Source organism: Acanthochromis polyacanthus, chromosome 15, assembly GCF_021347895.1.
Source record: "Acanthochromis polyacanthus isolate Apoly-LR-REF ecotype Palm Island chromosome 15, KAUST_Apoly_ChrSc, whole genome shotgun sequence".
NCBI lineage: Eukaryota > Metazoa > Chordata > Actinopteri > Pomacentridae > Acanthochromis > Acanthochromis polyacanthus.
In genome coordinates, this window is record NC_067127.1 from 7703493 (window position 1) to 7719180 (window position 15688).

General features: G+C 42.1%; 1 protein-coding gene across 1 annotated transcript in view; it reads left to right on the top strand.

The window, feature by feature from the left end:
- The first annotated feature begins 436 nt into the window (after nt 1–436).
- Nucleotides 437–15688, top strand: part of mgmt (O-6-methylguanine-DNA methyltransferase) — an 84519-nt gene continuing 69267 nt past the window's right edge. Inside the window, exons 1-2 of the mRNA XM_051960242.1 lie at nt 437–561; nt 11740–11854. Of these exons, the coding sequence (XP_051816202.1) occupies nt 524–561; nt 11740–11854 (153 nt within the window). The 5' untranslated portion in view covers nt 437–523. The remainder of the gene's footprint in view (nt 562–11739; nt 11855–15688) is intronic.

Sequence of the window (15688 nt, forward strand, 5' to 3'; positions counted from 1 at the left end):
ACGCCACCTACAGTACAGCACAGACTGGGGAGGTGATTAACTCTGCTCCTGACATGTTTCCTCTAATGTCATTTCCTCACACTTGAAAGATTTTTTTTTTTTTTTTTGCTTTTAAAGTCAGAGTTTTTCATGATGATGAATGATTGTTATGACTTTGGATCTCATATATTCAGCATGAGCCCGCTGTAAGCATGAGAAATATGTCGCTTCGTCTCGTCAAGTCTCACCGACTGAGTCACTCACAGCTGAGCGAGATAGGTCAGCAAGAACAATTTCTTCATTTTGACAAATCACTCCAAAATGTATTAGCAGAGAGGCCAACTGTCAATCCAGCTGCCCAAAGGTCCTTACAGGGCCTTTTGGTGGGTCTGAAAAATGATGTAATCAGCCTGTCCTTCCTTCCTACCAGGGCTCCATCCATCCTCTCTAAAGGCCCGGTCCCCTTGGCCTCGCTCTGGATCAAGTCCCCATAAGGCCCCCTGACCCCGTTAGAGGCGCATGATGGGCGGCCCTGTCATTTCAAATGGCTGCCCAGGTCCGGTCTGAGAGTAACCCCTCACTGTGAGTAAACCTCCACGTTATTTCTGTTTTATAGGCTACGGGCGGATAACTGTGTGGAATGGATGTGGACAACTTAGTTATTGTCACTCAGGGCGAGGGAGTGAATGTCGTTACCGGGTTGCGAATGGGAGTCGATTGAAAGGTATGAAAAGTTATGTGGTGTAGTTTCACAGTATGAGAAAAGTAAGGCACATTTCTTACACCGTGTTCACGACAACAGGGGAGTGCGGCTGCCACCGAATTGTCTTAGACGAATGTTATACATTGCAGCACATGTGGAATTACATATTTGGCCACAGCTTACCAAAGACAATGTTCAAAGGAGTTATTTAAATTTCAAGGAAGATGAATGACTCATATATGATGTGTATTTTCACTTCTGGAGAGCTGTGCCTTTGATGGCAAGAGGGGAAGACGTGGGTTTGTTATTGAAGTAAAGAATAATAAGGCCACTGCATGTTGGCCGACTCTCCTTGTACAAAGACCTTGATATGAATCCAATGCACTATGTATGCCCCTTAGAACAAGCAAGGATACAGGAAAGCATGTGGCTTTTGATCCTGCTTTCCTTCTGTTGTCTTTCATCTGACCCATCCTCCAAAATTGTCACTAGAACTCATGTAGAAGACGAGGCAGAGATCTGCTAATGTAACCCTCTGGGGCTACACTGTTTTTCTTGCTCACTTCCAGTTTTTGAATGCTCCTGGACATTTTTAGTCATTAACTTGCAGAAGACAGTGCCTTAAGTCTTAAAAACCTTCCACTCTGTACATTGTGGACCAAGTGGGTATGAAGTGAAGCACAAAACACAATTCGGTTTTGATTCTAACATTTTTGTTACCTTTAAAAAAAAATAAAAAATAAACTCTTCCATGAGTAAACTGTGTTGAATGTTTGAAGAGGTGCCAGGTTAGCTACAGTATCAGCTCTGTATCCTTCCCCTCAGAGGTAGAGAGAGAACATGTTCTCCTAAGTCTCTGCATGGTGAACATGTCAGCGAATTACACACTGTGAACAACTGATTGAGGCTATGAAGAGGAGGGCATACCAAAAGATAATATGTTTGGTTTGGAGCCGATCCGCTGAACATACATTTTTCTCCCACATAAATTTTCCTGGTCCGCCCTCCACAGCAGAATATCCCCCCATCGCAGTAGCAGCAGACTTTAATTCTCTGAATTCAGCATTTCGACTTTATAAATTTTATCCTTTTCACCTAAGGGTAGCATTTATAATCAGAAACATGAGTTTATGTGTACAGTAAATGATGCATTTGAACGTTTTAGTGTTTCCATACCACAAGCCCATGGTGTCTCTGCTAGTTAGGGAGTCTCCACCTCCGGATAGTTATGGTCAGGGACGTGGGTTTTAGATTCCAGGTGGCTGCATGGACGAGCCTGTGAAACAAAGCGTGCCATTTGGCAGATTGAGCAGCAATAAAAATAAATTGTTACTATAAAACCAAATGTAGAAGTATTTAAAAGTTTCCCTCTGAACTTTTCTGGTTGCCGCATTAAATTCTTGCCGGATGTTTGTTTTGTCCATCAGGACAACAGCTGAGGACAGAATTCCCAGCGATTATTCGTATACATATAAACAACGGTTTGTATTCTCAAACGCAGCAACCTAGAAAGGCTATTATGCCAGTCTTCCACATCGATTTTAAGGCAACCTTGCCACTTCCTAGGTAACAACAAGGTATTCATATGATAATAATCATAATATGTCAAGTATCTCCAGCCATCAGAGATGCTAGTCTCAGTTTAATGATTCTGGGAAATTGAGGATTACCCAGGATATGAGAGCAAGCCTACAGTTTTCATATAGTGTGGGAGGTTGCAGGGCTCTGTATTAGTAATCACAGGGGAGAGCCGAGAGGTGGGAGAGAAAATCTGCTTCTTCTCTTCTCTCATTCATCATAGCAGTCCTCTGGTGAGGAAACATGGCAAATGGCCAAATGAATGCACTTCATAAAGCGCAAATGTCTCCTCTGATGTGCCTCTCACTGAGGATCTGGAGAGAGGGGGAAAGATTTCCACAGATATATTATTGTCAAACTCTGCTGCCCCCGCTTCCAAGTGTTATTATGATATTGTAGGAGATTTTGCAATAAGATTTGGTGACTTCACTCAAGCAGTTACCATAACAATGTTACAATGATGGCAGTGGTTTTCAATAGCCGCCTAAACTGAATGAAGCATATTGTCAGACTGGATGATAAGTTTCTAAAGGAAACACTCTTTTTTAATGTTTTATGATGCTGTAATTTAATAGGATAATCTTAAAATGGCAAGAAAATTCTCACTCGGCACATAAAAGCGACTATAAGTTGAAGAGATGTAAGATCAGATATTGAAAGTGGAACCACTTCACACCACACACAATAAGATGGTCAGTACCACAGGGAGGTGCTATGGATCTGTATCCCCCATTACAAGCAGCACATGTACTTCAGTAATATATATTATATATATAAATATATATAGTAAATGACCAAATTTGTTACACAGCATCTGCACAATCTTTTATCTCACATATTTTGTTATAGACATTTGGCAGAAATAACCATTAAATGCAAAGCAGGGAATTATTTAAATGCAAGATAAAAAGAAAAAGCTTCCAGTCTTTTGTGGAAAGATTCCAAAAAGGAAATTCAGAGTGTGGTAAAACTAAAAGTGATGAATATTTTTCAGGCAAAAAAAAAGTTTAATATTAAAAATTATAGCAATTAGAATAAATTATACTTCAGTAAATAGCAGCTTCATATATTAGTAAAGAATTACAATAATCCTGACTCTTTTAGGTGGCAGGCTGTGTAAGTGCTTGTTTACATTTCCTGAATCTTAAGGAAATAAAGTTAAATGGAATCAGAGATGTACCTGTCTACAAGTTTTTATTGTGACTCTAGTGGAAACATCTTTTCTCCTTATTTCTGAAATTTCTAAATATTTTACAACTAAAACTAATAAGCTAACTCAATGGTGCAGAACGTTACACTTTTTTCCCTCCAAATTATAGTGATTTGAGAATTACACATTTGATGAATCCACAGATGCAAAATTCACAATTGGATGTGGGAGAAAACACATTCTTATAAGAAAAAGGAGGTGAGCCAGTTCCACTTCCATGAATTTTAAAATTGTGTAAGTTCAACCCTCAGCACTGCACTGAGTTTAGAAAGGGTAGTTTGAAAGGGTCTGGAGCAAAATGTGATCAAATCGTTTAGTGTACAAAAGTATATATAAAGATAAACTCGATATATTTTTTAAAAGCAATAGCAAAATATGTAACAAAATCTAAAATCACAAAATCACAGCATTAAATGGCAACTGTGATATTTTCATTATAGGTTACCTGTAAGATTCTTTGTTTCTTCTGTGTGTTTACTGTCTCTGTGAGATTAGACCAATTATGCCTTTTGCACACAGTCCCTTTGTATCACTATATTAATTACAGTATTGATTCAACTTAACACTTAATGCACGAAAAAAACATAAATCATATTTTCCACCTAATTGCGTGTTTGAACTAATTAAGAGCAGAGCTGAAGCTGCTGTCTTTGAAAAATAAATATGTAGGTTTGCTATTTATTATTTATTCCCTGGGCTGTCACAATGCAATTCTAATGATATTAAATTGTTTGTACATGCTTAAATTTATATATTTCATGTATGAAAGGCCCATATATAAGGCTAAAAATGCAGCAGCTTATGTTTTGCTTACATTTAAATAAAAGTGGACAAAGCCTTACAGAAGGAAATGATTAATCTGAATATTTTCTTTAAACTCGGAGGCCTCCTCTAATTATATCTTCATTTTACAATTGCCCATTCCTAACAATACTGTACAGTTGCCAATCATGGCATACGTACAGTATTGTACCGCAGCTTTGCTTCATTTATCATGCCAACTTACAGTTACATTTGGACATGTAAAGTGAGACTGTAAGGAAACGAGTGGCAAGAGAGGGCAAAGGAGGAGGGAGAAAGAGATCCAAGAAGGCTTGGCTTGTATAATTACACTCTCAAGATGGCATATTTACCGTCTCTGCCAGCGAGGTCATGCCTTCTGTCGTAGTAAACGTAGTGAAGTATGAAAGAGCCAATTACAGCACACTGGGTGACCTTTTAACAACTATTACCACATCCCATCAACACATTATCATGATGGAGATTGTGATTCCACAAGAATTACAACATTATCCTGTCACATCGAGCCCAAGACGGGCTTGTTGTGTGACGGCGGTGACAGCACAGCTTTGAAGAATCAGCACAATAAAGGAAGACAAGTGAAATGAAAAAAGAGAGTGAGACAGAGAGAGATATGGAGGAAGGATGAGAGGGGGGTTAGAACAATAGCCCCGTACAGTACATTAGCTGTGGATGTCAAGCACCCCAGTCATTCCCAATGAAAAGCACAACAAATAAGACGTTGGCCTGTTTGTATTCATTATCAGTCAGCACATGCCCCGGCTCCTGCATTAAACATTAGACTGCCTCTGATGTCTGCTTAACAGTTTAATTCCCTCCCCGCCGCTCAGCCTGTCATAATAAACCCAGCGAAGCACACACAAAGTCAAATAAGAGTGTGAGGGGGCCGCCTTTGTGTGTACGTGTGTGTGTGTGTGTGTGTGTGTTTGCATGCCTGTTTGTTTGTGTGTGTGCATGTGTGTGTTGAGTGACATACAGATCATTCATAATAGCCCGTGCCCTCTATTGCCAGGCTTGCCTTTATTGTAGTCTATCTGATCACAGATTAAGTAGAACGTAGAGTGGCAGCCCCGTCCACCCATGATCTGTGTGTGCGAAAGACTATTTATATCTGTGTATACATCGATGTCACAAGTGCATTTGCGAGTGTAAGCGTGTTTTGTTGTGTAGTTACATGTTTTAATGTGTTTGCATTTCTGTTTCTGTGTGTTTTTCTTTTTTTTCCCCTGTTTTTTTTTCTGTTTTTTTCTGGGCGCTCCATATCTCCCTGCCACAGCCAGAGGTTGGCACGAACACCACATGGTCATAACAGTCTCCTTGAGAAGGGGACCAGCCTCTTAGGCTGGCAGCCTGGCAGCCTGGCACAAAGACACCAATCTCAGTCAAAAAGGAGGAGACCAATGGGCACAGAAATCCCCATTCAAAAGAGATGATTGGATTAATTAGATAAATCCACTGTATCCAATGCAATTGTGTGTTGTCCAGAAATATGTTCATGTTATTGGTAAAGGTATGGCCTCTGACATGAGCGTTCACACAGTAACACTGGCATAAGGGTGACCATCTGCTCCCTAATCTGACAGCGCTGGAAATATGAAGTCCTTCACTTCCAATAAACATTTATATTATTAGATTTATTCCACTTTGATAATTTAATCCACTTATGAATTTATTCAGTGTAGCTGGCTGTGCTAATCACTAGCTATGAAAACATTGCAACAAAAGCTGTCTTCTAATATTAATAAATCACAAGCAGTGGTGCACTGTAAATATGTTTCAGCAACATTATCAAAGAAGGGGAGGGTTTCTCTTATTTCTCTCTCTCTGGGAAAATATTGTAATTACCCCTTGGCGTTGTAAGAGAGCAAAACAGTTTTGGGTTTTACTTTTTCATGACATTTGAACAACGATATAAAATGTGAAGAAAAAAAATCAGTGGTTGTCTATTATTCATATGCTAATGTGTACTCCCTGAAAAGGGTGTGACATTAGTAATTCAACACGTTATTATTGTAGTTGGGGTCCTTTTTTTTTCTGCTGGAGAGGCTTTTATTTGTCTAGTAAACGAGAGAAGAGTAATACAATGCATGTATGTCTTTTAAAAGCCATGTTTAGCCAGCAGAATGTTAACTAAGGTAAGCAGTGTTGTTTTAGCCCCTCAGTAACCACGCCAATTATCTGTAAACTTATTTTTTTCGACTTCCATGCATACTTAATGCATCCCCTGTTTCCCTCTCGCCATCTGCCCCCCTCTTCCACCACCGCCACCGCCCCCACGCCCTCCCCTCCCCTCCCTCGCCCCCATCCTCCTCCCCCATCTCCCCCTCCTCTCCCCTCCCCTCCCCTCCCCTCCCTCCCTCCTCCAACACTCTGGAATTTTTATGAGATAGGACAAAAATGGGCACTTCCCTTATTAACATCTCACAGTGGAAATCAAATATGCAAGGAAAGTAGTGTATCTACTAATTAGTGCTGAATTCATAATTACTGTGCTCATTGATGGAGATACATTTGAATACGTTCATTTCCTTAGGGAGAGAGGCAGGCTGTCCGGGATAGACTGGGAGAAAAAAAAAATCCCCTTCAGCCCCCCTCCCTTTTCTTTTGGAAATTAGGGATCCGTGGCACATGGCGATACTACCAGACTAAGATCCGAAGTGCCCGCAATTTTCTTCAGATATAATTAATCAAGTGAAGCATGTAACCTAATGAATGTGTTTGATATCCGCTCCTATTCAAATATGGGCTTTATCGCGATGTGTGCCGGAATTGCTTAGAGCTATGCATAGACAGTGACATTGCTTGGAAATGTTCTTCAACAGTTTCTCTTTGCGTGTAAACAATATCCATGCTTGTCAAGGCATGAAAAAAAACAGACAGAGAGACACATTTTAATTGCAGTAAATTAATAACAATTAAGCCGCAGGATGCTGGGTATCTTGACAGTGCTTTGTTGTTACCCTGGAGATAATTTCACTGAGTGCTTTGCAAGTCTGACAAGCAGGTGAAAAGGTAGAAAAGAGAGAAAAAAAAATTGACATTTTCACGGTTAGGACTATAACAAGAAAACAAGACTGGCCTGACTCTTTTTTCACAGTAGATTACAGAAAAGCAGGCTTAATTAAGCAAAACATTGACTTTGGAAGTTGGCGAATTATTTCGGGCCTCTGACCACGAAAGTTGATGAATGAGTTCAACGCTCAATCGAAGAAACTGTCCAACACACACATCAAAAAATGAAAAATGTGAAACCGAACACACTCGCAGCGCAGTGCAAGGAGACAGATAGACAAACGGACGTTGCAGGAGGAAGATCCATAAGTCCTTACTGTGACCTCAGAGTGTCAGACTGGCGGAGTCACGTGATGGACAAAGGCTCTCTAATTAACAGAGAGGACTCTGGAAAGCCGCTCTGTAATGAGGCACCATGCTGGACGGGCCTCCAGTGAGGCACTCGGCCCATATGCAAGGCCAGCATTGCAGGAATTTACATACTGCAGGTCAATTGAACATATGCACACTCAAAACTGACTAATGACTTCCACTAGCGCTCTGATTCTATTTCACAGCCTGCTCTCAGGATGAGCATAGTATAGAACACTAATGAGGATAACACTGGGAGGCGTATGACTGCAAACATTAATATATGTATCGAGACATGGGTTCAATATTAAACCTGGTTGCTGGGGAAATGGGTACAGCCACAACATTTCCGCGGGTACAACTTCAAGCTGCATGACTGAACCTCCCGTACAAAGGAAGCGTTTCATGGTGTGGCTGATCAGCAGGGAGCAAAAGCCAATGTCCAGTAAAGTGCCCATCCTTGTCTTTTTGCCGCACATTTACTCCCAGACAGCTGATGCCCAGTACCTGTAAGGCCACCCATTCACTATTAAAGTCTTCCCCCAGCACCCCACAGTTTGGACAGTTTGGGGGCTCGGCGGGGGTGTGTGTGTGTCCATCTGTGTGTGGCGTGTGTGCTTGAGTGCTCGTGTGTGCGTGCATGCGTGCAGACTGCATGCATGTGTATGTATGTGCATGGGCGAGGGGGTTTATGTTGAGGGGGTGGCGGCGAAGAGTTGGAAGGTGTTAAAAGTAGGAGTGCTGGTGGTGGTGGGGGGGTGGCTCTTATTTGGCTGGGTGTAAAAAAATGCCCCCAGGTCTCCTGATGGAAGAGACAGGTATTAGCTCTGAGACCTCCATAGTCCCAGCTTGCCATTAGTTTCCTCTCCAGCTGCACCAGGATCCGGACTATGAATCTGCCATGGCTGGTCATTCATCAGTTTCACAGTCCGCACCAGCACACACACACATTCCAATAACAACACTGTGAAATAGTGAGTGAGTGAGTAAGAGACATACAGTGGGAGAGAGGGATAGAAGGAGAGAGAGTAAAAGTGTGAGAAAAATATCTTGTCATACAGAGACTTTTTACTTCAGCGAGTGTGTATGGCCACTCCATACTGTACCTTTGACTGAAATGGAGGTACATTACCCAGTCCAGCGTATGTGTGTTTGCACACAAGCATGCATGACCAAAAAGGGGCCCACGCTCAAATGTTTGTCTCCGCCTGATTGTGTACGTGTGTGGGTGCAGTCTTCCACAAAAAGGTGATGAGACATGATATAAATTAACTCTGGGTTCTGCGTGCTGCCGTTTCGCACAGTTGAGCATTAGCCCAGGTCCCACAGAGTGATGTGGAACTTCCTGTCAAGCAGGAAGCATTTAAATGTTGGCTAGAGAGTTTTGGAATTGCCTGTGGAAACATATCGGGGGAGGTCAAACACAGAGGTCAGCGCTCCAAGACTTTCCATGTCAAGGTCCTCTCTCATCAGACCCTTCAAAGTTTTTTTTTCTTTTTTTTGTTTTTAGCTCCGGTGGTTTGTTTTAATTGTGATGTTCTGTGATTGGAAATGAAATCATGCAAAAGTAAAAAATATTAATGGCAAAAATGCTGCCTGAGCTGAAATATTTGAAATTTAAATAACTTCTTGCTGACATGGTACAGTATTTCTTCCTTATATCAAAACAGTGAAAGTTTCCGAAAACAAAACAAGTCAATCAAAGTATCCAGTTTCATCCAGATGACCCGAGATACCAAAAGGACCTTTTTTCCTTTCTTGACGCCCTGAGTGAGTGAAGGCCACAAGCTCTGTCATGTAGTGTATATGCTAACTCAAAAGGAAGGACAGGTCCTAGCGATTCGGTCGCTTGGGTTGATGTGACCAGGACATGGCCATGGCAGCAGTGAAAGCCCGGTTGAGCCATAGTGACACGTCGTCTCCATCCATCTTCAGTCTGAAACATTTTACGCTAACTGACAGAGCGTGGCGCTTGCTTACCCACCTCCCAGAGGAAATAGTCCAGACTGGTGTCTTCTTGACATGCACTAAAGAGTGAGCAGTCCAGAGGTCCAGAGGGGCATTGTGTATTCAGTCCAAGACGAAAGGTTAGATCCTCTGAAAAGAAAGAGTAGTTCAGTATATATTGTTGAAAGTGACAATGACTTTTTTTGGTGTGTTATTCAAGCAAATAAACAATTCAGTCAGTCCTTTCAGATTTTTTTCCCCTCCTTGTTGTTGTTATTGTGCAGAGCCGCTGTGTGCAGGTATAACGCTGGTGGGAGTGTGTGTGTGTGTGTGTGTGTGTGTGTGTGTGTGTGTGTGTGTGTGTGTGTGTGTGTGTGTGTGTGTGTGTGTGTGAGTGAGTGAGTGAGTGAGTGTGTGTGTGTGTGTGTGTGTGTGTGTGTGTGTGTGTGTGTGTGTGTGTGTGTGTGTGTGTGTGTGTGTGTGAGTGAGTGTAATTCATATGTTCAGATAATTTTTATGAATAACAAAAAATATAATTTTTTAATTATCTGTGTGGCAAAAATAGTTTAACATATGGCAACAATATATTAACATATGTTTGAAAAGGATATTTAAAAAAGCCAAAGTTTTGCTTTTTCTAATTAATTTTTTGTTGACAATTCAAGCCAGATGATTCATTTGAAAAAATTAAAATATTCCAACACAGATGTAACCTCCTCACCGAAAGACTGAATTTTGTCTACACTTCTGTTCATATCCTATATCTCGGTCAGGTATAAGGGGGGAGGTAGAAAAGGAGAATTGAGCAGTGGCTGTAGTAATAAATCACAGGATCGCTGGTGACATTCATACAATACGGATACAGTGTTAACTCAATGAGTCGGACAGCCCTAGCCTGTTCCTCCATCCTGACCTTGCCTCCCTGTCGTAATCAATCATGTTGGCACGGCACACACGCTCCTTATTTATTATTACTCTGGACCCGCATGTACAGTAAACAATGAGTAGAATACATTCGAAAGACTGAGAGAGTGGGGTGCTATTATAAGCGAGGAGGTAAAGGTCCGGTGGAATAACCGGGGGGCATACATGTCCAGCTGGCTGGTTAAAAGACTACTGAGCAGGACAGTGAGCAACCACCGTGGCCAATAGACGGCTATAACGTGCAGAAATGACCGATACTAAGTGCCCATTGCTTCAAAAAGGTCACATTATTGTCACTAGTTAAATTTTACAAGTGCTGCTGCTGATGCTGTGAAACATCATAGTGCTATGTTCATGTACTGCCTTTCTTTCTTTCTTTTTTTTCCTTTTACAGCACACACTCTATTTAAAGGAAGGTGGTGTTAAAAGCTGTTGTCAGGTCTGTCCTTACTTCAAGATCACATCAAGAAACTGTCAGACAGATGTCATTTAATTCTATGCCTTTTGACAGTTTTCCTTTCCAAAATATTATAATTTTACTTCTGTTATTCTCAGGTAGCAGGTGTATATCCTGAGTGACAAACCATTTTCTTTGTAAAACTAATAGCTTAGGAAGTCAGTGTAAATTAACAATGACCCAATGTGAAGCCTTCATAACACCACCATAACAATCCATGAAAGCCAGCCAAGCCAGACGTCATACAGTCCCATATGCAGCCTATGCAGGGGGCCTGTCTTGGCAACAAAACAGGGCCCCCATGTACAGCAGAGGGCCCCTGAACTCTTCATGAAGGATGGCTGGCTACGAGGAGGGCCGAGGGGGAGTCAGTTTAAAACACATACCATATGCAGTTAGGAAGAGCCTCATTTATCAGCCCCTGAAATTCCTTGGTTTTTACACCTCAGACCCCCCAGCACTTTCTCTCCTCCCCTTGGGGTTAGCCACCTCCTAACTGTACACCACAGATGACAGGTCGCTGAGACCCGGCTTTAACTGCAGACCGCAACTCTGATTTGTCTCTCCATTGAAATAACAAAGAATTGATTATGTAAGTAATGCAGTGACAGGCTGTACGCTGGAAAGTATGTGATATATACATGCCATGAAACGAATTTCACTGGGGTGATTTCTTTTTGATGCACCCAGTGTCTTTCGTGTGTGTTTTAGTATTTCTTGTAAAGTCGATCAACCTCTCCTGTCGTTTTTACCCTTCTCCTGCCCTTCCTGTCCAAGCTCTTCTTCGCAGTTGGACATCATCTGGCCCGTGAATGGCACATTGTTATGCTCGTTCCTCAGTGGCCATCCGAGCAGATGCCATGAGCAGCCGCAACACTGGTCCCTGCACAAGGTTGGTAGCTCGCATTCAACACGAGGCTGTAAATTACATCCCGCGAACACACAAACACTCTGCGCTCAACTGAGTTTCGGCAGTTTACAGCACCATTGAAGGGGCATAGCATATCCTGATTTTTGTTTGAGTGAAGACCGGGTTCAGGCAGCGGGGGGGAAGCGGACCCCGCGGTGCACGACCATGGCCTAGACGAAGAGATCATGCATGGACAGCTGGGGTTTGAACTTCTTACCCCTGCGTTCCTGGGGTCAACAGCTTGGTGGCCGCAAGGGTCAACCAGTAGTAAGAGGCCGTCTTCTAGTGAACTGCCGGACTTATTTTGACTGGGTCCCTGTGGCACGATTACCCCATGGTGACTGGAAGTGATACTCTTCAGAGGGATCAGGTGAAGCAAAGTTTAGAAATAACATTTGGATTGTATGCATGCAGTGTGTTGCAACGGAAATGCTACAAATACCTTCTTTATGTGAAGTCTGTTCAATTTAAGACATAAACAATTATAAAAGACCTGCCAAACAGTGTGAGGTTTTATCTGAACAAAACTTCAAACAAAATCAGGGAGTTAAGCTTGCTAGAAGTACAGTAAATAACACTATAGATCTAAGATGACACACAATAAAGTGTGATTTGTTATGATCTGGGGAAATACATGGCTCAAAATCCAATCAAAGATATCACCAAAGTGTATTTGAGGAAGAATCATCCTTGTTGCGACTTGCTACAGACAATATTTACACACTCAAATCCCACATCTAGTCAACGGATGCATAGTGGCTCGCTAAGATATATGGGTTACTTTATTCATAGCACTTCAATTACAAAATCATGTATTGGGGGAAGAATAAATTAATAATAAAACCCCCTATCTGAACTTCTAATATTTTGCTTGGCGAAGGGAAACGAATTACCCTTTTCAGAACTGATGATGTATTACTAGCGTTTGATCCTTGGAGGTTTCACCATGCTCACATTCATTACTTTCAAGTGCTGAGGTGTATCTGCAATTAGAAGCACCTTGCAGTGGATTTCTGACACTCCCGCAGACTTGAAACACCAGATCATAGAATCATCACAGCATTATACTGCGGGAAAGGGACGGTGTCTCCTTCGAATGGAGGCAAAGATGGGGGGTGGGGTGGTGATGCGGGAGCTTAATTTAACCATGTGCCCGTAAGTGAGGGGAGCCGGTAAGCAAATGAGGACCTTTCATTAAATCAAAGGTGATTTTTGTTCTGCTAATGGGTGCCCCAAAAATCTAGTACAGCAGCGAAACATGTGATCATTCTCTGTGGAGCCTGCTATACTGCTACAGACCGGTCAGGGCTATTCTTATTACAGTATGCATAATGTAATGAGCATGCTTGTTTAATTTAATCACACTGAGTGGACTGTGTTAGTATTTCTTTGAAACGACAAAGCCATACAAGCATGCGGTTTGATAAAAAAGGGAATAAATAATACAATCGCTCACCCAGCTTGTACAGTAAATGCACTTGCTATTTCACAAATGGCAGCCATTTACATGGTATAGTGAATTCATGGTATGGAGCAGCAGAGTGGACCTCCGCAGTGTATTTTTTCACACCATAGAGTTCAGTTTTAAATTTGAATGCCCAACTCTCAAATGTCTTTAGAATTATTATCCTCAAGAATCGCTGTCATCCTCAAGTCCTCCACTGATTGGTCATGACGGGGCCAAAACGGCCACTGTGGTGAAACACCTCAGAGAAGCAAAGGAAGTTTGGCCAAAAAACACGCTGAGCCATTATGTTAAAGTAAACGACAGCACTTCCTAATGTCATTTGGCAGTGCTAGCGCTCAGCAATTAGGGCCTCTCTTAATGCGACGCTGGGAGCATTTCTCCTCAAGGTTAGCGCCTCATTTCCCCACGATGGGTCTGCAGGGCCGCACCAGATGCATTGTGGGAGCTGGGGGGCGCGAGTTAGGACAGGTGTCCGCCACCTTGGATATCTCCCCTCGCAGCTGGCACCAGCTGGCACCCCCAGTGCCCCATCCGGACGGTCTGCTCTCCCTTCTCCATGGAGGAGAAGGAGGAGGAGGGGCAGGAGGAGGGGGGCATGTCAAGGGCAGACCTGGTACAAGCTCACTCACAGGGCACCCATGCCATGACATGACCTGGCCACTAGGGGACCTGCCAGCAGTGAGGGGTAGGAGTAATGTGGTGCAGCCGTGCCCGTTTGGAGACCTGCTCCAGCATCCCTAATGGACCGGCAATGATGAGGCCCAGCAGTGCCAGAGGGTCAGAGGCAGCTTCTGTGGAGGACGTTGCTCTTCCCACCAGAGAGCCGAGGATGTCATGTCTGAAGGTGGTCTCTCTGGATGCACAGCAGCCATTTTGCCAGGAGGTAAATGGGAGAGGAATCTTTGAATGACTATCTATTGTATATTGAGCATGAACAAATAAGAAAAAACTCAAATCTGTGACAGTCTTACTGTAAAACATGCAAATTCTAAGCTACTAATTGACATACAGCATTTATACAAGTAATTTTCAACAAATGTGGTCAATTTGTGACAGATTTCATACAACATAAAATGTGCTTGCTTTGTGTGTTCTATAAATATTGCATATTTTCAATGCAGAAAAATAATCCTATTAGAAAATGTAATACTACATTAATGCATTTTTAAAAATGCAGTAATATTTGAAATCTAAACATACATTTGTGATATTTTGGACAAAGACCGTTTATATTAATATATAATGTATTATCTTACCAATCACAAATTATGTATTTTTTAAAATACATATTATAATTTTTATCACATATTTTAATTTCATAGATTTAGACAGATACAAAAAACAAAACGTGTTTTTATTTGCAGTGAGGCGCTGAATGGTCCAGGGTTAGTGCAAATTATTATGAATATAAACTGGCTGACTTGTCTCCAGTCAGGAGAAATCACTTCGCATTATAAGCACATTATGTCGCAGGCAATACCACACAGTGGCTCCCTACTCATGATGTGAGTTAATTCACTTAATATGTCTTTAATGGGGAGAGGCTTTTCTTAGCATAAAATGGTTTCCATACTGACCATTATCTGAAATCAAGCCTAATGATGGCTCCGGTTTATGATAATGACCATTATCACACAGACCACCATCATGTCTGCCAAATGATCAAATGATCTTGCATTTCTTACTTGCAGTCTGAATTTGTTAGTCATGTAAATTTAAGCCCTTGATGAAGCATACCCCCCATTTCTCCTCACATCTTCCTGTATAATATTAGACATCTGATGCTTTTGCTGCTGTTGTTCAGACCTTATACTGAACTAAGCCTGCTTTTGAAGTTCTTAACAGCACATAGCAGATCATCTTTGCCCTCATCAGCCCTTAATGGGCAAAAAGAAACACGCAGGAATCTCATACACTCCTTAGTTAACACAGTCATCAGCTCCAGTATATAAAGGTAACTGTGAGGCAATAATAATAATTTGTAATAACACACACTGGCTCTTGGTGTCTGATGCCACATGAATCCTTTGAAGTGCAGACTGTTGATTACTGTAAATGAGAGCTGTTTCAGGGTGGATTGTGGGTAATTATATGCAGTGCACCCCAGGGAGCAGTGCTAGGACCCAGGGGACAGCAGTTCCACAGGAGAGTGAAGCACAGACAGAGCAACACATGCTGGGCCACCGATTCCCAGCATGAAACAAGTCAACAGGCCTGTCTTTTATTTCTAATGTCTGTGATTTACATGAAAGAACCACTGTCACCCAACCGCAACAGCGTGCTGTATACCGCAGTTTGATTGACAGGATTTCATATTTCACATGTCCCCGCACCCCCCTCTCCCTCCC